A 26,322-nucleotide genomic window follows, 5' to 3' on the forward strand; every position below is an offset into this window, starting at 1 on the left:
AATAATAATAAAAGGGGTGGGAGGAAACTTTGGGAGGTAGTGTATATGTCTAGGGCCTTGATGGTGGTGATGGTTTAATGAGTGTGTACTTATCCACAGACTCATCAAGTTGTATACATTAAATATGTACAGCTTTTTACCTGATAATGATAATTCAACAAAGTAGTTAAAAAAAGAAAAAAGAAACTCCACACTTCATTCATATTTCAGTACTTTTTCTACTGGTGCCCCTTTTCTGCTTCAGGATCAAATCTGGGATACCACAGTACCTTTAGCTGTCATGTTTCAGATTCCTCTTATCTATGACAGTTTCTCAGGCTTACCTTGTTTTTCATGACCTTGGCAGTTTTGAAGAGTACTGGTTAGATATTCTGCAGAATATCCTTCAAATAGAATTTGGTGTTTTTCTCATATTAGACTGGGGTTGTGGGATTCTCAGAGAAAGACCAGAGGTAAGCTTCTATTTTCATCACATCACATCAAGGGAATATGCTGTCAAGGTGACTTATCACTAATGATGTTAACCTTGGTCATCTGGCCAAGGTAGTGTTTGCCTGGTTACTCTATTTTAAATTTGCTTTCCATACTCCACTCCTTGGAAGCAAGTCACTAAGTTTAGTCTACACTCAAGGGGGAAGGGAACATAAATTCCATCTCCTGGAGGGGGGACATATATGTCCATTATTCTTATGTAAGGGGGATTTGGGTCTTCTCCCCCATTTATTCACATGCTTATTTATTCAGTTATTTATATTAATATGCACTCATGGATATTTATTTTATATTCATTATGCATTTTATTGCTCAAATTGTTCCAGCTTTGGCCATTGGGAGCCCAAAGACCAAAGGCCCAAAGTCCTGTCTTCCTTTGACACATCCTTTTGTTTTTTGAGTATTCCCTTACTTTCTAGTATTAAAAGATACTCCAAGTTAATCTTGTATTTTCCCTGCTCCAGTTATGTAATGAGGAGTTTCTTCAAGGAGTCCTGGTTATGGAAAATGGTAGAGGATGGTGTTAGAAACTAAGATCTAGGTGTTAGGTGTTTCTTTTTTTCAAGTACATTGATATAGCACATTCCTGGGTTAGTTGAACCTACCTGTGACTATAATAGGATCAAGAAAAGCTCTTAATGCAGAGTGAGAAGTCTTGGGTTTAGACATAGGTCTGCCACTCAGTGCCACTCAACTAAATGAGAAAGTTGCTCAGCTTCCTCTTACCCTTAGCTCCATGGGATATATAAAATCTATCTCACTAAAATCTATTGAGGATTGAGTTAGCTATTCTAAAGTGCTTTGTAAGCTAGAGGGAGCTACTGTAACATTTTAAATAGGTAATATAAATTAGTAATATTAAGATGATAGATCAGCCAGGTGCAGTGGCTCACGCCTATAATCCCAGCACTTTGGGAGGCCAAGGTGGGCGGATCACGAGGTCAGGAGATCAAGACCATCCTGGCCTACACAGTGAAACCCCATCTCTGCAAAAATACAAAAACAAAAAATTAGCTGGGCGTGGTGTCAGGCGCCTGTAGTCCCAGCTACTTGGGAGGCTGAGGCAGGAGAATGGTGTGAATCCAGGAGGCAGAGCTTGTAGTGAGCCGAGATCGCGCCACTGCACTCTAGCCTGGGCGACAGAGTGAGGCTCTGTCTCAAAAAAAAAACAAAAAAAAAAAGATGATAGATCAAATTCAATATCATCACTTTTCCTTTAGCAGTCATATGAAGTCAGTACTTTTGTTATTGTTGTTTATTTGTTTTGCTTTTTAAAGATTAGGGTGCAGTAGTGTGAAGGGCTGAAAAAAGTGAAGGACAGGAAGATTAGCAATGAACAATGGTGGTCATCATTAAAATCAGCAAGAATTTGAATGCCTTTAAGTGGAAGCTCTTTAGCATCTCGTGATAAGAAGTTTTACATGAGGTATGTACATAAAGCACCTAGTTCTGGCACATAGTAAAGTTCAAGAAGTAGTAACAACTTAAAAAATATGCTTTTGAATTACCCTGATAGAGTAGAAATGCTATCATCTTCCTTTATCAATCTTACAAGGAACCTGTTTTTCATGAATTCAGTGCTCCTTCCCCCTCTACCACATATTCTAGGAGAAAAAAAGGAAGGACATGAAATTAGAAAGGGAAAAAAGTAAGTAATATTTGTTTCCATTTAATTATAGATGTGAGCTGTAGGTGGGTAATAAAGTTTTCATGATATTGCACAAGTCTCATACCATTGTATGTAATATATGATTATTATTTGCATATGTGAGAAAGAATCTTTCAGATAATCAGAACACTGGCTTTGATAAACTTGGATTTGAAAGCTGGTTTCAATACTTTCTGGCTAAGTGATTAGGCAAGTCACTTAATCTTTCTAAATCTTATTTTCCTAATCTATAAATGAGGATTATTGTAGATATTTCGCTGAGCTATTGTGAGGATTCAAGATAATATATATAAAGTGCCTACTAGCGCTGTATCTGAAAAAGGTAGCTATTATTTTTATTTCAAAGATCTTGAGATTAATAAACATTATTAATGAGATGATGCACAATTTGTAGCACTTCACTAGATTTAAATTTGTGATGTATCTGAATGGTTATAGCACTAAGCTGGAAATTTGAAAAGACAGATTTTTTTCCCCCAAGATCTAATTATTAGCTGTGTCACCTGCAAGTCATTCGATTATACAGATTGAGTATCCCTTATCCAAAATGCTTGGAACTGTAAGTATTTCAAATTTTACATTTTTTCAGATTTTGGAGTATTTGCATATGTATATATATATATATAATGAGATATTCTGGGAATGGAACCCAACTTTAAACAAAAAATTCACTTATATTTCATATACACCTTAAATACACAGCCTAAAGGTAATTTTATATAGTGTTTTCAATAATTTTTACATGAAACAAAGTTTGTGTACATGAGGGCAGCTGTGGAATTTTCCACTTATAGTATCATGTCAGCACTCAAAAAGTTTTAGATTTTGGAGCTTTTAGATTTCAGATTTTCGTAGCTCAACCTATATATATGTATTTTTCATCTCTCGAATGGTTGTATCACTGTTCACCTTAGTTCATGAAAGACACTGTTAAAGACAGAATAATATAATAGACTCTTGTGGGTTTGATAGATGCTGGTTAGGAAAACATCTCTAAAAAGGTGAAGGGTTATTTTACTTTCTTATTTTCTTCTAGTTAGAAGGTTGTTTCTGCCTCTTTAGATCTTGTGGCCACTATTCTTTTTCTATATATGTAAAGATGGAAGTGGAAACATGCTCATTGCTTTATATATACATCATTATATATATGTAGTATATATACATCATTAGTCTGGCATAAGTCATGCAGGAAAACATGGAGAGAGTTTTTATTCCAGCTTCAAATAAGGAATCACTTAGTAAAGTTTATTCCTTCTAGTACCTGCATTCTTCAAGTAATCTGCTCTTTTCAACACCTGAAGTAAATCTTGATTGACAGCTGAGGAGTAGTTTTACTGCAAGTGTTTGTCACTTGTTGCTATATACATTTGCCAGTCTCATCAAGGAAATGTGTAATTGTGAATCTGCTTTGCAATGAGTGTGCTTAGAACTCAGATCAGAATCTTATTTTATTTAAAACATTGATCTCATTTTATTTTATTGAGACAGAGTCTTGCTCTGTCACCCAGACTGGAGTACAGTGGCAGCGATCTCGGCTCACTGCAACCTCTGCCTCTCAGGTTCAGGTGATTCTCCTGCCTCAGCCTCCCAAGTAGCTGGGATTACAGGCATGGGCCACCATGCCCAGCTAATTTTTGTGTTTTTAGTAGAAACAGGTTTTCACCATGTTGGACAGGCTGGTCTCAAACTCCTGACCTCAAGGGATCTGCCCTCTTCCACCTAACAAAGTGCCAGGATTACAGACATGAACCACCAGGCCTGGCTGGTTTTTTTTGTTTGTTTTGAGACGGAGTCTGGCTCTGTCGCCCAGGTTGGAGTGCAGTGGTGTGATCTCGGCTCACTGCAATCTCCACCTCCTGGGTTCAAGCAACTTTCCTGCCTCAGCCTCCCAAGTAGCTGGGATTACAGACACCCGCCACCACACCTGGCTAATTTTTGTATTTTTAGTAGAGATGGGGGTTTCACCATTTTGGCCAGGCTGGTCTCGAACTCCTGACCTCAGGTGATCCACCTGCCTCAGCCTTCCAAAGTGCTAGGATTACAGGCATGAGCCACTGCACCCGGCCCGACGCCTGGCTATTTAAAGCATTTTATAAGGTAGATGAATTCTTTATTATCCTTTTATGAAATCCCTGAAGTCACAGTATAAGAAATATATAGCATAAAAATAAGCACTTTGAATATTTATGGATAATTTTAAGAATTGTAACAATACGTGTAAGAACTGTATGTAACAATACATACAAGAATTGCAGTAATACATATGGGGTGTGTTTATCACGTTATGATTGTAAAATTAACAAGAACTAGAAGTAGTTTATGTAAAGTTCCTGATATTTCCATGTTTCCTATAAACTATATTCCTATATACTTGAGAAGGAACTATAAATCTGTGTAAAGCTGAAATTTAAAATGACCTCAGGACTTTTGAGGCTCATACATGTATTTTATATGAGTTACAGCTGGAATATGTAATTGCATCTCCCCCTCATAGCTGAAACATTCTGAAACTTACCATGACTTTAAGTTGTAAACAGTTTGTCAGTGAGGCTCTTCTTTATCCAAATACTTACTCTTTGTTGTTACAGATGCATCACTAGCATCTACTTAATTTGGTGAATTTGCTTTCTGAGGATGATGAGATAACTGAAATATATGACAGTTTTAGCAACTAGATTATAATTCCTTCTAATTGTAATAAAATGCTTGGAAGTGATTATTAAATGGCTGTTTTATCATAAAAATATAATTATTTTGATGTTTTTACTATTGTATGTGTTCAGTTTTCAAAAGCTTTTTATTAATGTAAATTACCAAATATGGGTAAAAGCAGAGACTAATACAGTGAAACCCTCATGTACTCATAAGAGCATCAAGCCTATCAACATTTTACTATATTTGTTATCTATTATTCCACTTTTTTTTTTAAGTGTAACTGATCCCATAAGAAGTTGGTTGCATCTTGGTGTGCTTTGTTTATTGTGCGAGAAAAGAGCTCCAACTGTCCCTATTAGGCAGGTAATTCTTGGTTCAGATGGTAGATGCCAGGAGATCCTCTAGGATAACACAAAGATTAACCCTGCTGAAAAGTTATGTATGGGAAAGACAAAGGAGTAAAGTAGAAAAAAAATATTTAAATATTAAGACTTGGATTTGATGCCACAGATGTCCTGTAGGCTGCAAGAAGTTTCTTTTCAGACGGAATATGTAATCAAAGTGCAGTTATAAGCTTTAGAATGTAGGGAAACAAAACCTACTTAGTCTGCAATGGATGGGTATAATGTCTCAAGGAAAAGTGTGGCATTTAGAAACCTTTCTGTTCTTAATCCGTATCCTCCTTTGTCCCTTAACTTTCCTTGTTACTTTTCTCCCAATCTGTTGTTCCTTAGATCTCTGTTGCTTATATTTCTACAGTGACCTCAAAGTTCTTGTCTAACTTCATGTGTTTGCTACTACTATCGTACAGTTCCATACCCTGATTAATTTATAGACAAGCGGCCAAGCACAGTAGCTCACACCTGTAATCCCAGCACTTTGGGAGGCCGAGGTGGACAGATCACCTGAGGTCAGGAGTTCGAGACCAGCCTGGCTAACATAGTGAAACCTGTTTCTACTACAAATACAAAAATTACTTGGCCATGATGGCAGGTGCCAGTAATCCCAGCTACTCAGGAGGCTGAGGCAGGAGAATCACTTGAACCCAGAAGGCGGAGGTTGTAGTGAGTCGAGATCACACCACTGCACTTCAGCCTGGGTGACAGAGCAATACACTAGCTAAAAAAAAAAAAAAAAAAAAAAAAAAAAAAAAAGACAAGCTATTTTAATTTTCTCTAAACCCTTCCGTGTATTTTGAGGAAATTAATAAATCCATATAATAAACACTTAAGAAAGAGGCTTATTTATGTTTCTAAATAAGATACTTCTACAGGCTGGGCATTTTTCCACTGTAAACATGGCTTAGAGTAAATATGATGTTAATCCTTCCTTCTGGCATTTTGGCTGAGCATTGTTCTTCTTATCCTTGTTTATGAGAAGGATCTAGAAGAGTAGGGTTGGATCTCAGGTATCATCCAGATAGCATGAAAATATCACTGTCTGCAGAAACTTTCAAAACCTTGTTTAGTTTAGTCTCAGCTTCCAGCTTTTATACATTAGAGCAGGTCTAGCTTTTTATTGGTTCCTCACCCACAGCTTACTCTATCACAGGTATCTCTTACTGGCTTGTTTGCTTTCTTCAACCCAGTGAGAGGACAGAGCATTTAACCATTGTGGGTTTAATAACTTTGGGGGACAAATTTAATGAAATTTTTCTTATCTCTAGGGCATGTTGGCCAATACTGCTTAAACTTCTGTTTTATGATACACTTAAAACCAAAACATACTCATTATCTATTGCCAGTATTGTTAGTAATATTAATAATAATGATAGATAACTTTTATTCTCTTACTATATGTCACTGTTCTAACCTCATTTGGTGCCATAACTTACTTAATCATTACTAGCTCCCTTAATAAAATAGGTACTACTGTTAGCACAATTTGCAGGTAAGAGACTGTAGGACAGAGAGGTTAAGCAGGTTAGGCAAAGTCAAACTAATTAGAAAATGCTAGAGCCCAAATTCAAACCTAGGCAGATTGGCTTTAGAAACTGTTGTCCTAACCATTTATTTCATACGGCTTCTAATAGACATTTTTAGTGTGTGCCTTTTGTCTTTTGAATGAAAATTGTAATAGTACACAGGCTAATACTCGCTTCACCTTTATTTCTACCAATTCTATATACTTCATTGGAATTTTAAGTAATCTAAATCTAGCAAGAGCAAATATGCATATTAAAATTATTTGATGTAGGTAATAGAACAGGTTTTATTGGAAAGGTTTTTAGCAGAGGATAAACCGGTTCACTTTGAAAACTTTTTAGCTCTTTGTACCTGTGTTAATTTTCTCATCACTTTGTGAGATACACTGATCTTCCTGACAACAGCTTTGGATTAGGAAATTCCTTCCACATTGGCTTTTACTTTTTCTTGACTGCATTTGTTTTATAAATCAACATAGTTCTCCATCTAAAATTCATCTAATTTTGTTAAGTTCAACAAACACTTACTATGTGCAAAACATTTTACTAGCATCTGAGGAGGGAGAAGGCATACTATCACCATCAAGGGACTTACTGTCTAGACCTAGCAAATGCCACCTTCCCTTCTCCTCTCTAAAGCCTCTCTAACTACCCCCATCCGAACTGAAATGAATAATTTCTTCTTTGACACTCTTTTCAGTTTGTTCAAGCACTTTTTATAATACTTATACTTTGATAGTTGTTGTATTTCTGTATCTCTGGCAAAATTATTGAGAACTTCTTATTATGTTCTCTAGTCTCCATCTTGTAGAGATGATGTGTCTGATAATGCATCTAAACACATATTCATACAACACAATTTATAAGTACTATAATTAAGGCATAAAAATAAAAATACTATGGAAACACAAAAGAGAAAATTGTTATTGTGAGATTTAGAAAATCTTGATAGAAAAATATATGATCTGGGCATTCCTTGAAATAGGTAAAGAGAAAGACAGCCTACTCCAACTAGTAGGAATGATGAAAGCAAAGACACAGGAGCCACAATAAGTGTAAGGTGTTAGAGGGATGGCAAATAGTTTGTGTGGTGAAATTAGGATGCTTGGATGAGGGGTATGGTAGTCAAAGTTGATAAGATAATTTGGAATCAGGTGGTCTTGCCAAGAAATTTAGGTTGTATTCTATAAGACATCATCATCCTACAGGAAGGATTATTAGGTAGCAGGATGGAAGATTATATTTAAGAGGAAAAAGAAATTAAATACAGAAATCAGTGAGGAAGCAAAGCTTGTCTCCGGCCATACCACCCTGAATGCACCCAATCTTGCCAATCTTGGAAGTTAATCGGTGTCGGGTCTGATTAGTCCTTGGGTGGGAGAAAACAAAGCCATCTTATTGTACTAATCAAGGCTTGAGTAACACAGCTATGAACTAATGCAACAGCAGCGGAACTATAAAAGAAGGGATCGATATTTGAAATATTTCTAAGGAATATCCAAGGAGAAGTACTTGGTAACTAACTGAGTGTGGGAGAATTGTGAAATAGGAAAGTCAAACATAGTACCAGAATTCTGAGCCTTATTGACCACTAGCTCAGAACTCTTACACTAACTTTTTCCACTAACACAGAACTCTTATGCAATATTTTACAGAGTTTCTAGGTATATTTTCATCTTTCTAAACATCCTTTAAGTCAAATAGTGCAAATTTTTTAAAAATTTCTCATTTCTTATGGATGAGGAAACTGAATTACATAGTCATGACTCGCTTAAGTTCATGTTGTTATTAAATGGCAGCACTAGGATTCAAACTCAGTTCTTTTACACTCATTTGGTTTTGCTGTGCTGAGTTTGAGGTGCTATCAGAATGTGAAAATGTCTAGTAGATTTTAGCACTTTATATGGAAGTAGATGAGACTTCCAAAAAAAAAAAAAAAGAAATTATAAATAAAGAAGTGAGTAAATCATGGATTGGATTTTTAAAACTGCATGGATTTAGGGGATTAGTTGGATAAGAAGAGTCAAGGAAGAAGACTGGAAAACAGCAAACAAAGAAATAAGAGAATCTGGAGTGTAAAATGTTGCTAGAAAGTGAGAGCAAATATAAGAATGAAGAAACTGATTAAAGAAAGGTACTATGTGTTATGAAGAGAGAAAAGATGAATAAGGAAAAGTCATTTAATTTGACAAGTAGGAGATTATTAAAAGCTTTTCAGGAGAGATTTTGGGATAAGGCAGAGGGCCAGATTACACTGGATTGAAGAAAGTATGTGAGCTAAAAAAAAGACAAGGCAATGAGTTTGGACTACTCTTAGGAAATTTGTTTAAGAAAATTATAAGTTGTGGCAATACCAAGATAAAGCCTTAGAAATATATTTTTTTTTTAAATCAAAGCTTAACATCACTTTCCCTTCTTTCCCTTCTTCTTTGGTAAGTTTATCATCTTAAGGATAGCAGATGGGTATATCTTACACCTTTCCCCCCATCATTACCCTGAGTAGAACTCCATAGTGATCTAGAGTATATGATCTGTCACTTATCCCTACATCTTTGCTAATACTTCATGCAAAGCTGAGCTCAAGGAGCCCTAGGATGTCAACAGAGTCAAATACAGCATTATTTGCATTTCAGACAACATCAAAGAGTTTTAAATGGAAACATCATTGTTTAAAAAATACATATTTTTGGCTTCATTACTTTGTAAAAACTTAATTTAAAAAATTTAATGTAATATATTTGCATTATACCTTTGTGTTTCTGCTTATTTTTATTTAAAGGATGGAATGGCTGTATGCATGTTCATGCAAAACACCTTAACAAGATTTATGAGGTAATGCATCCTTCTTTTTAAAACACGATTTCTAAAAGACCAAAAATAGCTTTTTACTATTCTATTATTTGCACTAGTTAAGAAATAATAGCTAATTTTAAAATTACATCTATTCTAATAATGTCCTATTTTTTGTGCTACAGAAGATAATCAATTACATGTTAATGAAGTATATACATATGTATTTTAAAAATAAAAGAAATGAAAGATAAGAAGAATTTAAGACATAACCCCTAAAGAGCTCATATAACTAGCTGTATTTAGGAGTAGATAATTAGGAAAGTTAAATACTGGTATTAGAGCAGAATAATAAAGACACTGATCTATATGTGACACATAAAGGTTACCTAACATTCCAAATTAGTAGAATGTGTAGTGAAGTGGTCTGTATCCGGAGATGAGAGAAAGAACTATGGATTGGAAAGTTTATACAGCTTTCTGAGGAAGATGAATTGACTTTGTACCTAGATAAAGAAGCAAAGAGGAAAAATTCTTCTTGGCCTGTCAAGGTATGTTTGAGGTTACAAACTGTGACATGTTTTGGCTGGTTAGCTTTTTACTTTCACATTCCAAATGTAGACAAATTTAAAATTATGAAAACTAAGAAAATTCTTATTTAAGCAAGGTTATTAATTGGGCACTGCTGTATTTTTGGTACTCATTGTATCTGAGAGTCTAGAGGGAGTAATAGAATCATAACATTACTATTCTAAAATAGTATCTTCATTTTCTTAACCCCTGTTCACCTCTCTTTTCCTATTGCATTTGACTTTTTCTTACATAAATCTGAAAAGTTACTATTTTTTTTAAATCTTTCTACATAGGAGCGGTGTATATTAGGAAATTTTCAATTAGTTTAGACCTGAACCTTTGCATTGTAGGTTAGAACCTACAAAAATTCCATACTTGCAAAACTTTTTAGATTTACCTTGTATTCACACACCCCTGCAAAGTGGGTCTTTGCAGACAGGAAAGGTAAAAGATTTATTTTTACCGCAAAATCATGCCTTTATATAGGATTAGTATGTGGATTATTTCAGGCAACAATGAGTTGATTTTTGAAGGAACCTTCATAACACAGTTTTGGAGCTCTGTCTTATGTAACACATTTCAAACCTTTGGATATAGCCTTGATTTTCCAACTTTTAACCTGATACCAATAAAAATGGACAAAGATAATATCACATAGAATTATTCTGAAGAACCACTGCTGCTGAGAAGTTCCAGGAGCTATAAATTAGACAAAAGCATCCATTTATTTGGGAGTAAGTTGCAATATGGCTGTAGCCTAAAAATATGTAATGATTCAAGGAGGTATTTTGATGAACTTACATGGCATTTATTGTGAACTACTATATCTTTAGTATTATACTGTTTTTCTTCTCATGATGTAAAGGTTCAGACTTCTGCTATCCTTTGATATGTGTTTGTTTTTATGAAGACTGCAATATTTCGTTTCCGCTGCATTTTAAGATTTTTTAAAAATAACATTTGTAAGTGAATATTGAAATTAAAAATTATAACATCAGTTTTTTCTTCAATATACAGACTTCCTATAATAAGTGTTGCGCTGGTTCAAGGTTGGGCATTGGGTGGAGGAGCAGAATTTACCACAGCATGTGATTTCAGGTAGGATGAAAATTGCATGAATTTCTTGCACAAATATAATTAACTTGCTCTAATTCATTTTTGTCTTAATATCAATATTTTATATATTCTTAAAATAGGATAAACCTATTTTCTTTTTTGAATATTTTCTTTTTTGAATATTTTCTTTTTGTCAGTCATTAAAGTAGATAATTTTTATCTAATATAACTTCATGATCACTTCATTACTATGCATTTTCAAAAAATTAACAAAACACAAGGTTTTAAGATTTTGAATAGAGCAAATCCATATTAGCAAAACTCCTGGAAGGAAAGCTAAGGAAATATATGAAACTTTAAAATCCAAAAGAATTATACAAACAAAGGTGAGCAGCGTTAAAAAAGAAAAATAGAATGCAGAAAGAGAGACTGCTGTAGCTGTTTTCTCCCCAATAAAAAGAGATTTTCTGAGATCCCTTTGTCTTCTTTCTGCTGTGATTTATAGCAACTTTGTGGGACTTTTGGGAAGATTAGGGAATAAAGATGGAGAAAGTTCTTTGGGACCAATAGCTCTTCAGTCCCTATAATTATTTTCAGTATTTGATAGCTGTATTATATAGAAATGACATTTTGTAAAATCTAATGCTTTAGACATCTAAACTGCTTTCTCAGTACCATTCCCGAGGCCTACTAACACAGCTAGCTATAAGGAGACCAGTACAATGCTCCGTAAGTTATCTGTACAGGCTCACACACTGGAGCCTCTTTATAATGCAAAAGGTAGTATATATAGCATAATTAGAGGTAAAATCAGTAAAGAGCCTGAGCACTGATGTCAGGTAGACCTAGGCTGAATCCCAGTTTGCCACTTTTACCTGTTTGACTTTGAGCAAGTATTTTACCTATCTTCATCTTAGTTTCTTTATCTATAAAATGGAAGTATCTCCCTTAAATATTTATAAATAGATTTAAATAAGATAGTGAATATATAGGTTTTAGCATAATGTTTAACCTAAAGTTTACATAAGTATTCACATAATATTCTGGCTTAGAGTTTTAAGATTACCTTATACAACTGTCTCTTACCAATGCCAGTATGGTAACATTCTGGCATACTTTGAAACTCATTGTCTTTTCATTTGGAATGTTTTTCAGTCTTTGGGCTAACCCTGTCCTTGCCATTTAAAAAAAAAAAATTCATTATACGCTTGACCCTAGCTAAGAAAAATATTGGAGTATACATTAAGAGAAGACTTCTAGTAAACTTTTTGTCTCACTTTCAGACACTGAAGAGAAAGTTGTTCTGTGCTGGCGTGTAATGCTCTAGATATTTCAAAACGTCATGTTGTACATTTAAAACATTTTTAGGCCTGGCATGGTGACTCATGCCTATAGTCCCAGCACTTTGGGAGGCTGAAACGGGTGGATCACCTGAGGTCAGGAGTTCGAGACCAGCCTGGCCAACATGGTGAAACCCTATCTCTACTGAAAATACAGAAAATTAGCCAGGTGTGGTGGCACATGCCTGTCTGTAGTCCCACAACCTGGGAGGCTGAGGCAGAAGGATTGCTTGAACCTGGGAGGTGGAGGTTGCAGTGAGCCAAGATCACACTGTTGCACTCCAGCCTGGGCAACAGAGTGAGACTCTGTCTCAAAAAAAAAAAAAAAAAAATTAAATAAAAAATTAAATTTATTGAGCTACAAATTATATACAATAAAATGAATGCATTTTAATTGTATGGTGTAAATGGATTTTGATGAATATATACATCCATGTAACCACCTCCACAATCAAGATTGAGAACATTTTTATCACCCCTGTCTGTATGTTTTCGTATACCTCTTCCCAGTCAGTTCCCACCAAGGTAAACACTGATCACTTTCTCATTTGAAATAGATTTTTAAAAAAGAATTTTACATAAATATATTTCATAGAGTATGTACTTTTTAATGTGTGCCTTCTTTAATTCAGTATAATTATTTTGAGAGTCATCCATGTTGTACCACATATGAATACTTTGTTCCTTTTTAATGTTGGAAAGTATTTTATTATGTGGATATTCAAGTTTGTTTCTGAGATTTATCTATTTTTGCATTTTTCAGTGGTTTGTTCATCTTATTGCTTAGTAATATTGCTTTCTATGCCTATGTAGCACAGTAAGTGTCATACATTAATGGGCATATGAGCTATTTCTGGTTTTGGCCTATTATAAATAAAGCTGTTGTGAACATTCATGTGTAAGTATTTGTGTGGGCATATGTTGTCATATCTTTTGGGTGAAAATCTAAGAGTGGAATTGCTGGGATGATACGGTAAGTGTAAGTGTATGTTTAACTTAAGCAGCAAATATATTGGTTTCTTATATTTTCTAGGTGGGTTGTATAATTTTTATTCTCATAAGCAATGGAAGAAAGTTCCAGCTGCACCACATGGAGTACCAACATGTGGTACTCACTGTCAAGCTGTTTAGATTTAGCCGTTTGATGGGCAGGAACCATTGTGAGAGCTCATTGTGATTTCAGATTTGAATTTCCACAGTGACTCGTGTTGAGGATCTTGTGTTTATTGGCCATTAGATATATCTTCTTCTTTGTTGCTTCAAATCATTTGACTCTTTAAAAAAAATTGATTTGTCTTATTATTATTGAACTGTAGGAGTTTTTTATATATTCTGTATAAAATTCCTTGGGATAGCAATAATTATAGTAGCAGAGGTGAAGTATGCTCGTGTGTCTATGTCTATCTCGACTGTAATACTAAATACTATCCACAGCCTTAGGAGCAAGAATACTTTCTCACAGCCTGTGAGTTGTTTTTTTATTAGTAGTATCTTTGGAAGAGCAGAAATTTGAGTTCTAAAATGTTTTCAACTTCTCATTTGCACTAACTATACACTTATGACAAACTTGCAGAAATCATACATGTAACTCCCACATACCTTTCAATCAGTTTCCCCAAATGTTAGTATCATATGTAGCCACAGTGCAATTACGGGAAAATTAACATTGATTCAATACTTGTAATTAATCTACAGACCTCATTCAGTTTTTTTCAGTTATCATACTAGTTTTTTTTTTTTTTTTTCTGGCCCAGGATTCAGTCAAGGTCTGTTTTTTCGGATATAAATATAGCCATCCCAATTTTCTTTCTTTCGTTCTTTTTGTTTTTTTGAGACAGAGTCTCTGTCACCTAGGCTGGAGCTCAATGGCATGATCTCAGCTCACTACAACCTCTGCCTCCTGGGTTCAAGCAATTCTCCTGCCTGAACCTCCTGAGTAGCTGCAATTACAGGTGCCCGCCACCACTCCTGGTTAATTTTTGTACTTTTAGTAGAGACGGGGTTTCACCATGTTGGCCAGGCTGGTCTCGAACTCCTGACCTCATGATCCCCCCCATGGCCTTCAAACTGCTGGGATTACAGGTGTGAGCCACCATGCCTGGCCCCCAGTTTTCTTATGGTTAAGATTTCTGTAGTGTATCTTCTTCTTCTGTCCTTTCATCTTTAACTTGGCTGCCTTGTTCAAAGTAGATTCTAGTAGACAACATATACTACGGTTTTGCTTTTTTATTCAGAATGACAATTTCTGCCTTTTAATTGGAGTGTTTGTTCCATATATATAGCCAATGTTGTATTGATAAAATTGGGTTTAAATCTGCCATCTTGGTACAGGCATAACTCAGAGATATTACAGGTTTGGTTTCTTCCAGACTACCCCATAAAGTTAATATCACAATAAAGTGAATCACACAAATTTTTTTGTTTCCTAGTGTGTATAAAAGTTATGTGTACACTATGCTGTAGTCTGTTAAGTATGCAATAGCCTTATATTTGAAAAAACAATGCATCTATCTTAATTAATAGGTAATTTATTGCTGAGAAATGCTACCAAGCATCTGAGCCTTCACCGAGATGTAATCTGGTGGGGAATTTTGCCTCAATTTTGATGGCTGCTAACTGATCAGAGTGGTGCTTCCTGATGATTGAGGTGGATGTGGCAATTTCTTAAACTAAAACAACAATGAAGTTTGTTGACCGATTGGCTCTTCTTTCACAAAAGATTTCTGTGTAGCATGCAGTGCTGTTTGATGGCATTTTACCTATAGTAGAACTTCTTTCTGCCATTGATTTTTCAAATATAAATTTATGTAATATTCTAAATCCTTGTTGTCATTTCAACAATGTTCACAGCATCTGCACCAAAAATAGATTCCATCTTAAGAAACCACATATTTTGTTCATCCATAAGAAGCCACTCCTCATATATTCATGTTTTATCATGAGATTGCAGCAATTTGGTCACATCTTCAGGCTCTACTTCTAATTCCAGTTGTCTTGCTACTTCCATCACGTCTGCAGTTATTTCCTTCACTGAAGTCTTGAACTCCTTAAATCTTCATGAGGGTGGAAAGCCAACCATGAGGGTTGAAAACAATTTTTTTTTTTTTTTAAATTTTTAACATAGTAGATGTATGTATGTATATATGGAGTACATGAGATGTTTTGCTACAGACATGCAATATGTAATAATCACATTATGGAAAATGGGGTTTCTATCCCCTCAAGCATTTATCCTTTGTGTTACAGATAATCCAGTTATACTCTTTTAGTTATTTTTAAATGTATAATTAAGTTATTATTATAGTATTGACTACAGTCACCCTGTTCTGTCAAATAGACCTTATTCATTCTTTCTATTTTTTTTGTACCCATTAACCATCCCCATCTCCCTGCCAACTCCACACTACCTTTCCCAGACTCTGGTGATTATCTTTTTATTCTGTATCTTTATGAATTCAATTGTTGATATGGTTTGGTTCTGTGTCCCCACCCAAATCTCATGCTGAATTGTAATCCTCAGTTTTGGAGGAGGGGTCTGGTGGGAGGTGATTGAATCATGGGGACAGACTTCCCTCTTGCTGTTTTCATGATAAGTGAGTAAGTTCTCACAAGATCTGGTGGTTTAAAAGTGTGTAGCACTTCTCCTTTCGCTCTTTCTCTCCTGCTCTGTCATGTGAAGATATGCCTGCTTCCGCTTCGTCTTCTGCCATGATTGTAAGTTTTCGGTGGCCTCCCCAGCCATGCTTCCTATACAGTCTATGGAACTATGAGTCAATTAAACCTCTTTTCTTCACAAATTGCCCAGTGTCAAGTAGTTCTTAATAACAATGTGAGAAAGAGTTTGTGGAATATTGCTCAAGAAATTTTTGCCAAGTACAGTGACCCTGAGATTTTCCCCAGTGTTTTCTGGTAGTAGTTCCAGAGTTTGAGGTCTTAAATTTGTCTTTAATCTATTTTTTCCTTTGTGTGTGTGTGTGTGTGTGTGTGTGTGTGTGTTTTGTTGTTTGTTTTCTGGGTGTTTTTTGTCTTTGATTTGATTTTTGTATGTGGTGATAGATAGGGGTCTAACTTCATTCTTGTGCATACAAATATCCAGTTTTCCCAGCATCATTTATTGAAGAGAATGTGCTTTCTCCAGTGTATGTTCTTGGTACCTTTGTTGCAAATGAGTTGCCTGTGTATCTGTAGATTGGTTTCTGGGTTCTCCATTCTGTTTCATTGGTTGTCTGTTTTTATGCTATTTTGGTTTTTGTAGCTCTGTAGTATAATTTGAAGTCAGGTAATGTGATTTCTCCTGGGCTGTTCTTTGTGCTGAGGATAGTTTTAGCTATTCTGTGTTTTTTGTGGTTGCATATAAATTTTAGGATTTTTTTTTTCGATTTATATGAAGAATGTCGTTGGTATTTTGATGAGAATTACACTGAATATCTAGATTGCTTTGGGTAGAATGGACATTTTAACAATGTTGTTTCTTCCAATCCATGAACGTAGAATATCTTTTCATTTTTGATGTCTACTTCAATTTCTTTCATTGGTGTTTTACAGTTTTCATTATAGACATGTTTCACTTCTTTGGTTAATTCATAGGTATTTAATTTTATGTGTGGCTATTGTAAATGGGATTACTCTTTTAATATCTTTTTCAAATTGTTCACTGTTTACATATAGAAAAGCTACTGATTTTTTGTATGTTGATTTTTTATTTCGCAACTTTAGGCTTTTTCCAGACATAGATTGTATAATCTACAAACAAGGATAATTAGATTTCTTCCTTTCCAATTTGGATGCCCTTTATATCTTTTTCTTGTCTGATTGCTCTAGCTAGGACTTCCAGTACTATGTTGAACAACAGTTGTGAAAGTAGGCATCCTTGTTGCGTTGTAGATCTTAGAGAGAAGGCTTTCACCTTTTCCCCACTCAGTATGATAGTAACTGAAGGTCTGTCATATATGGCGTTTAGCATATTGATGCATGTTCCTTTTATACCTAGTTTCTTGGTGTGTGTGTGTGTTTTTTTTTTTTAATCATGAAGGGATATTGAATTTTATCAAATGCTTTTTCAGCATGAATCCAAATTATTATATAGCTTTTGTCCTTCATTCTGTTGGTATGATGTATCACATTGATTCATTTGTGTATGTTGAACCATCCTTGCATCCCAGAGATAAATTCCACTTGGTCATGTTGAATGATCTTTTTAATGTATTGTTTAATTCAGTTTGCTAGTATTTTGTTGATGATTTTGCATCAATATTCATTGGAGATATTGGCCTGTAGTCTTCTTTTTTCGAGATGTATTTATCTGGTTTGGTATCAGGGTAATACTTGCTTCAGAGAATGAGTTTGGAAGTATCCCCTCCTCTATTTTTCAGAATATTGGAATAGTTTGAGTGGGATTGCTGTTAGTTCTTCTTTAAATGTTTGTCAGAATGTAGCAATGAAGCCATTGCATCCTGGGTTTTTCTTTACTGGAAGACTTCAATATTACATCTTCAATCTCCTTACTAGTTATTGGTCTGTTCAGGTTTTAGATTTCTTTCTACTCAATCTTGCTAGGTTGTATGTGTCTAGGAATTTGTCCATTTCTTCTATATTTCCCAATTTATTGACATGTAGTTGCTCATAGTAGCCACTAATAATCCTTGAATTTCTGCAGTATTAGTTGTAATGTCTCCTTTTTCATGTCTGATTTTATTTATTTGGAATTTCCCCCCCTTTTTTTTTCTTTGTTAGTCTGGCTAAAGATTTGTCAATTTTGTTTAACTTTTCAAAAAAACCAACTTTTTGTTTCATTGCTCTTTTGTATTTCTTTTCTTTTCTTTCTTTCTTTTTTTGACAGAGTCTCGCTCTGTTGCCCAGGCTGGAGTGCAGCAGTGTGATCTCAGCTCACTGCAAACTCCACCTGCTAGATTCAGGTGATTCCTCTGCCTCAGCCTCCTGAATAGCTGGGATTACATGTGCGTGCCACCATGCCCAGCTAATTTTTGTATTTTTAGTAGAGATGGGCTTTCACCATGTCAGTTAGGCTGGTCTCGAACTCCTGACCTCGTGATCCACCCACCTTGGCCTCCCAAAGTGTTGGCATTACAGGTGTGAGCCTCCACTCCCAGTCAATATTTTTTTAAATTTTGATTTCATTTATTTCTGCCCTGATCTTTAGTATTTCTTCTACTAATTTTTGGTTTGGCTTGCTCTTGCTTTTCTAGTTCTTTAAGATGCATTCTTAGGTTATTTGAAATTTTTCTTGTTTTTTCATATAGGCACTTATAGCGATAAACTCCGTTAGTACTGCTTTTGCTGTATCCCATAGGCTTTGGTATGTTATGCTTCCATTATCATTTGTTTTAAGAGAATTTTCAGTTTCCTTCTTAATTTTTTAATTGACCCATTGGCCATTCAGGAGCATATTGTCTAATTTCCATGTATTTGTGTAGTTTCCAAAATTCCTCTTGTTATTGATTTCTAGTTTCCATTGTGATCACAGAAGATGTTTGATATTGTTTTAATTTTTTGAATGTTTCAAGATTTGTTTTTTGACCAAACATATATGGTCTACCTTTAAGAATGATCCATGTGCTGAGGAAAAGAATGTGTATTCTCCAGGTATTGGATGAAATATTGCATAAATATCTACTAGGTACATTTGTTTCTATAGTGCAGATTAAGTCTGATGTTTCTTTGTTGATTTTTTTGTCTGGAAGATCTGTATTAGTCCATTCTTGCATAGATATAAAGAACTACCTGAGACTGGGTAATTTATAAAGAAGAGAGGTTTAATTTGCTCACAGTCCTACAGGCTGTACAGGAAGCATGGCTGGGGAATCCTCAGGAAATGTACAGTCATGGCAGAAGATGAAGGGGAAGCAGGCACATCCTACATGGCTGGAGCAGGAGAAAGAAAAAGGGGAGGGTACTACACACTTAAACAAGATCTCGTGCGAAATCATTCATTATCACAAGAACACCAAGGGGGAAGGCTGCCCCCATAATCCAGTCACCTCCTCCTACAACATTAGGGATTACAATTCTACAAGGGATTTGGGTGAGGACACAAATCCAAACCGTATCAAATGCTGAACGTGGAGTGTTGAAGTCTCCAGCTATTACTGTATTGGGGCCTATCTCTCACTTTAGCTCTAATAATATTTCCTGTATATATCCAGGTGCTCCAGTGATGAGTGGCATATACATTTAAAATTGTCATATCCTCTTGCTTAATTGGCCCGTTTATCATTATATAGTGACCTTCCTCATCTCTTCTTACAATTTTTGTCTTGAAATCTATTTTGTCAGAAATAAATATAGATACTCCTGTTTTCCTTTTGTTTTCATTGGCATGGAATATCTTTTTCCATTCCTTTATTTTCAGTCTTTGTGTGTCTTTATAGGTGAAATGTGTTTCTGGTACGCAACAGATCATTTGGTCTTTTTTTTTTTTTTTTTTTATACTTTAAGTTCTAGGGTACATGTGCATAACGTGCAGGTTTGTTACATATGTATACTTGTGCCATGTTGGTGTGCTGCACCCATCAACTCGTCAGCACCCATCAATTCATCATTTATATCAGGTATAACTCCCAATGCAATCCCTCCCCCGTACCCCCTCCCCATGGTAGGCCCCGATGTGTGATGTTCCCCTCCCGAGTCCAAGTGATGTCATTGTTCAGTTCCCACCTATGAATGAGAACATGTGGTGTTTGGTTTTCTGTTCCTGTGATAGTTTGCTAAGAATGATGGTTTCCAGCTGCATCCATGTCCCCACAAAGGACACAAACATCCTTTTTTATGGCTGCGTAGTATTCCATGGTGTATATGTGCCACATTTTCTTAATCCAGTCTGTCACAGATGGACATTTGGGTTGATTCCAAGTCTTTGCTATTGTGAATAGTGCCGCAATAAACATGCGTGTGCATGTGTCTTTATAGCAGCATGATTTATAATCCTTTGGGTATATACCCAGTAGTGGGATGACTGGGTCATATGGTACATCTAGTTCCAGATCCTTGAGGAATCGCCATACTGTTTTCCATAATGGTTGAACTAGTTTACAATCCCACCAACAGTGTACAAGTGTTCCTATTTCTCCACATCCTCTCCAGCACCTGTTGTTTCCTGACTTTTTAATGATTGCCATTCTAACTGCTGTGAGATGGTATCTCATTGTGGTTTTGGTTTGCATTTCTCTGATGGCCAGTGATGATGAGCATTTTTTCATGTGTCTGTTGGCTGTATGAATGTCTTCTTTTGAGAAATGTCTGTTCATATCCTTTGCCCACTTTTTGATGGGGTTGTTTGTTTTTTTCTTGTAAATTTGTTTGAGTTCTTTGTAGATTCTGGATATTAGCCCTTTGTCAGATGAGTAGATTGCAAAAATTTTCTCCCATTCTTGTAGGTTGCCTGTTCACTCTGATGGTAGTTTCTTTTGCTGTGCAGAAGCTCTTTAGTTTAATCATATCCCATTTGTCAATTTTGGCTTTTTCGTATAAGGAGTAAGGAAAGGATCCAGTTTCAGCTTTCTACTTATGGCTAGCCAATTTTCCCAGCACCATTTATTAAATAGGGAATCCTTTCCCCATTTCTTGTTTCTCTCAGGTTTGTCAAAGATCAGATGGCTGTAGATGTGTGGTATTATTTCTGAGGACTCTGTTCTGTTCCATTGGTCTATATCTCTGTTTTGGTACCAGTACCATGCTGTTTTGGTTACTGTAGCCTTGTAGTATAGTTTGAAGTCAGGTAGCATGATGCCTCCAGCTTTGTTCTTATGACTTAGGAGTGTCTTCGCAATGCGGGCTCTTTTTTGGTTCCTTATGAACTTTAAAGCCGTTTTTTCCAATTCTGTGAAGAAACTCATTGGTAGCTTGATGGGGATGGCATTGAATCTGTAAATAACCTTGGGCAGTATGGCCATTTTCACGATATTGATTTTTTGTATCCATGAGCATGGTATGTTCTTCCATTTGTTAGTGTCCTCTTTTATTTCACTGAGAAGTGGTTTGTAGTTCTCCTTGAAGAAGTCCTTGACATCCCTTGTAAGTTGGATTCCTAGGTATTTTATTCTCTTTGAAGCAATTGTGAATGGAAGTTCATTCATGATTTGGCTCTCTGTTTGTCTGTTACTGGTGTATAAGAATGCTTGTGATTTTTGCACATTAATTTTGTATCCTGAGACTTTGCTGAAGTTGCTTATCAGCTTAAGGAGATTTTGGGCTGAGACAATGGGGTTTTCTAAATATACAATCATGTCATCTGCAAACAGTGACAATTTGACTTCTTCTTTTCCTAACTGAATACCCTTGATTTCTTTCTCTTGCCTGATTGCCCTAGCCAGAACTTCCAACACTATGTTGAATAGGAGTGGTGAGAGAGGGCATCCCTGTCTTGTGCCAGTTTTCAAAGGGAATTTTTCCAACTTTTGCCCATTCACTATGATATTGGCTGTGGGTTTGTCATAAATAGCTCTTATTATTTTGAGGTACGTTCGCTCAATACCGAATTTATTGAGCGTTTTTAGCATGAAGGGCTGTTGAATTTTGTCAAAAGCCTTTTCTGCATCTATTGAGATAATCATGTGGTTCTTGTCTTTGGTTCTGTTTATATGCTGGATTACGTTTATTGATTTGCGAATGTTGAACCAGCCTTGCATCCCAGGGATGAAGCCCACTTGATCATGGTGGATAAGCTTTTTGATGTGCTGCTGAATCCAGTTTGCCAGTATTTTATTGAGGATTTTTGCATCGATGTTCATCAGGGATATTGGTCTAAAATTTTCTTTTTTTGTTGTGTCTCTGCCAGACTTTGGTATCAGGATGATGTTGGCCTCGTAAAATGAGTTAGGGAGGATTCCCTCTTTTTCAATTGATTGGAATAGTTTCAGAAGGAATGGTACCAGCTCCTCTTTGTACCTCTGGTAGAATTCAGCTGTGAATCCATCTGGTCCTGGACTTTTTTTGGTTGGTAGGCTATTAATAATTGTCTCAATTTCAGAGCCTGCTATTGGTCTATTCAGGGATTCAACTTTTTCCTGGTTTAGTCTTGGAAGAGTGTAAGTGTCCAGGAAATTATCTATTTCTTCTAGATTTTCTAGTTGATTTGCATAGAGGTGTGTATAGTATTCTCTGATGGTAGTTTGTATTTCTGTGGGGTCGGTGGTGATATCCCCTTTATCATTTTTTATTGCGTCTATTTGATTCTTCTCTCTTTTCTTCTTTATCAGTCTTGCTAGCAGTCTGTCAATTTTGTTGATTTTTTCAAAAAACCAACTCCTGGATTCATTGATTTTTTTGGAGGGTTTTTTATGTCTATCTCCTTCAGTTCTGCTCTGATCTTAGTTATTTCTTGCCTTCTGCTAGCGTTTGAATGTGTTTGCTCTTGCTTCTCCAGTTCTTTTAATTGTGATGTTAGAGTGTCAATTTTAGATCTTTCCAGCTTTCTCTTGTGGGCATTTAGTGCTATAAATTTCCCTCTACACACTGCTTTAAATGTGTCCCAGAGATTCTGGTATGTTGTATCTTTGTTCTCATTGGTTTCAAAGAACATCTTTATTTCTGCCTTCATTTTGTTATGTACCCAGTAGTCATTCAGGAGCAGGTTGTTCAGTTTCCATGTAGTTGAGTGGTTTTGATTGAGTTTCTTAGTCCTGAGTTCTAGTTTGATTGCACTGTGGTCTGAGAGACAGTTTGTTATAATTTCTGTTCTTTTACATTTGCTAAGGAGTGCTTTACTTCCAATTATGTGGTCAATTTTGGAATAAGTGCGATGTGGTGCTGAGAAGAATGTATATTCTGTTGATTTGGGGTGGAGAGTTCTGTAGATGTCTATTAGGTCCACTTGGTGCAGAGATGAGTTCAATTCCTGGATATCCTTGTTAACTTTCTGTCTCGTTGATCTGTCTAATGTTGACAGTGGAGTGTTGAAGTCTCCCATTATTATTGTATGGGAGTCTAAGTCTCTTTGTAAGTCTCTAAGGACTTACTTTATGAATCTGGGTGCTCCTGTATTGGGTGCATATATATTTAGGAGGGTTAGCTCTTCCTGTTGAATTGATCCCTTTACCATTATGTAATGGCCTTCTTTGTCTCTTTTGATCTTTGATGGTTTAAAGTCTGTTTTATCAGAGACTAGGATTGCAACCCCTGCTTTTTTTTGTTCTCCATTTGCTTGGTAGATCTTCCTCCATCCCTTTATTTTGAGCCTATGTATGTCTCTGCATGTGAGATGGGTCTCCTGAATACAGCAGACTGATGGGTCTTGACTCTTTATCCAGTTTGCCAGTCTGTGTCTTTTAATTGGAGCATTTAGTCCATTAACATTTAAGGTTAATATTGTTATGTGTGAACTTGATCCTGCCATTATGATATTAACTGGTTATTTTGCTCGTTAGTTGATGCAGTTTCTTCCTAGCCTCGATGGTCTTTACATTTTGGCATGTTTTTGCAATGGCTGGTACGGATTGTTCCTTTCCATGTTTAGGGCTTCCTTCAGGGTCTCTTGTAAGGCAGGCCTGGTGGTGACAAAATCTCTGAGCATTTGTTTATCTGTAAAGGATTTTATTTCTCCCTCACTTATGAAACTTAGTTTGGCTGGATATGAAATTCTGGGTTGAAAATTCTTTTCTTTAAGAACGTTGAATATTGGCCCCCACTCTCTTCTGGCTTGTAGAGTTTCTGCCGAGAGGTCTGCTGTTAGTCTGATGGGCTTCCCTTTGTGGGTAACCCGACCTTTCTCTCTGGCTGCCCTTAAGATTTTTTCCTTCATTTCAACTTTGGTGAATCTGGCAATTATGTGTCTTGGAGTTTCTCTTCTTGAGGAGTATCTTTGTGGTGTTCTCTGTATTTCCTGAATTTGAATGTTGGCCTGCCCTACTAGGTTGGGGAAGTTCTCCTGTATGATATCCTGAAGAGTGTTTTCCAACTTGGTTCCATTTTCCCCCTCACTTTCAGGCACCCCAATCAGACGTAGATTTGGTCTTTTTACATAATCCCATACTTCTTGCAGGCTTTGTTCATTTCTTTTTCTTCCTTTTTCTTTTGGTTTCTCTTCTCGCTTCATTTCATTCATTTGATCCTCAATCGCTGATACTCTTTCTTCCAGTTGATCGAGTCGGTTACTGAAGCTTGTGGATTTGTCACATATTTCTCGTGTCATGGTTTTCATCTCTGTCATTTCATTTATGACCTTATCTGCATTAATTATTCTAGCTATCAATTCTTCCACTCTTTTTTCAAGATTTTTAGTTTCTTTGCGCTGGGTACGTAATTTCTCCTTTAGCTCTGAGAAGTTTGATGGACTGAACCCTTCTTCTCTCATTTCGTCAAAGTCATTCTCTGACCAGCTTTGATCCGTTGCTGGCGATGAGCTGCGCTCCTTTGCAGGGGGAGATGCGCTCTTATTTCTTGAATTTCCAGCTTTTCTGCCCTGCTTCTTCCCCATCTTCATGGTTTTATCTGCCTCTGGTCTTTGATGATGGTGACGTACTGATGGGTTTTGGTATAGGTGTTCTTCCTGTTTGATAGTTTTCCTTCTAATAGTCAGGACCCTCAGCTGTAGGTCTGTTGGAGATTGCTTGAGGTCCACTCCAGACCCTGTTTGCCTGGGTATCAGCAGCAGAGGTTGCAGAAGATAGAATATTGCTGAACAGCGAGTGTACCTGTCTGATGCTTACTTTGGAGGCTTCCTCTCAGAGGTGTACTCTACCCTGTGAGGTGTGGGGCGTCAGACTGCCCCTAGTGGGGGATGTCTCCCAGTTAGGCTACTCAGGGGTCAGGGACCCACTTGAGCAGGCAGTCTGTCCGTTCTCAGATCTCAACCTCCGTGTTGGAAGATCCACTGCTCTCTTCAAAGCCTTCAGACAGAGTGGTTCAGAAGTCTGCACAGGCCTCTGCTGCTTCCCCTTTTGTTGTTTAGCTGTGCCCTGTCCCCAGAGGTGGAGTCTACAGAGACAGGCAGGTTTCCTTGAGCTGCTGTGAGCTCCACCCAGTTCGAGCTTCCCAGTGGCTTTGTTTACCTACTGATGCCTCAGCAATGGCGGGCGCCCCTCCCCCAGCCTCGCTGCTGCAGTTTGGGTTACATCGCAGACTGCTGTGCTAGCAATGAGGGAGGCTCCATGGCCGTGGGATCCTCCCGGCCAGGTGTGGGTATAATCTCCTGGTGTGCCATTTGCTTAAAGCGCAGTATTGGGGTGGGAGTCACCCAATTTTCCAGGTGTTGTGTGTCTCAGTTCGCCTGGCTAGGAAAAGGGATTCCCTTCCCCCTTGCGCTTCCCAGGTGAGGCAATTCCTCGCCCTGCTTCAGCTCTCGCTGGTCGGGCTGCAGCAGCTGACCAGCACCAATTGTCCGGCACTCCCTAGTGAGATGACCCCAGTACCTCAGTTGAAAATGCAGAAATCACCAGTCTTCTGTGTCGCTCGTGCTGGGAGTTGGAGACTGGAGCTGTTCCTATTCGGCCATCTTGCTCTGCTACCAGCGGTCTTTTTTTTTTTTTTTTTTTTTTTTTTTAATCCATCAACAGTCTATGTCTTTTGATTGCAGAGTTTAGTCCATGTACATTCAATATTATTATTGGTCGGTAAGGACTTACTCCTGTCATTTTATTTGTTTTTTGGGTTGTTTTGTGGTCTTTTCTTTCTTTTCTTCTGGTCTTCCTTTTTGTGATATGATGTTCTTGGTGATTTGTTTTAGCTTCTTGCTTTTAATTTTTTTGTGTATCTTTTACATTTTTTGGCTGCAAATACTTTATCTTATTAGGCTTGCAAATACTGTCTTATAACTCATTATTTGAAGGTGATAACAACTGAACATTGTTTGGATAAACAAACATGCAAAA

General features: G+C 36.6%; 1 protein-coding gene across 9 annotated transcripts in view; it reads left to right on the plus strand.

Annotated features, from left to right (window-relative positions):
- Positions 1-26,322, plus strand: part of ECHDC1 (ethylmalonyl-CoA decarboxylase 1) — a 60,026-nt gene that overhangs the window by 16,726 nt on the left and 16,978 nt on the right. For 7 of the 9 annotated variants that reach the window (XM_030928212.1, XM_030928214.1, XM_030928218.1 and 4 more), the window contains 2 exons: positions 9,520-9,572; positions 11,121-11,201. In XM_030928212.1, coding sequence (XP_030784072.1) covers positions 9,520-9,572; positions 11,121-11,201 — 134 coding nt within the window. The remainder of the gene's footprint in view (positions 1-9,519; positions 9,573-11,120; positions 11,202-26,322) is intronic. The other 2 variants (XM_010366698.2, XM_030928219.1) reach the window with 1 other exon arrangement.

This window comes from Rhinopithecus roxellana, chromosome 4, assembly GCF_007565055.1.
Source record: "Rhinopithecus roxellana isolate Shanxi Qingling chromosome 4, ASM756505v1, whole genome shotgun sequence".
Lineage (NCBI taxonomy): Eukaryota > Metazoa > Chordata > Mammalia > Primates > Cercopithecidae > Rhinopithecus > Rhinopithecus roxellana.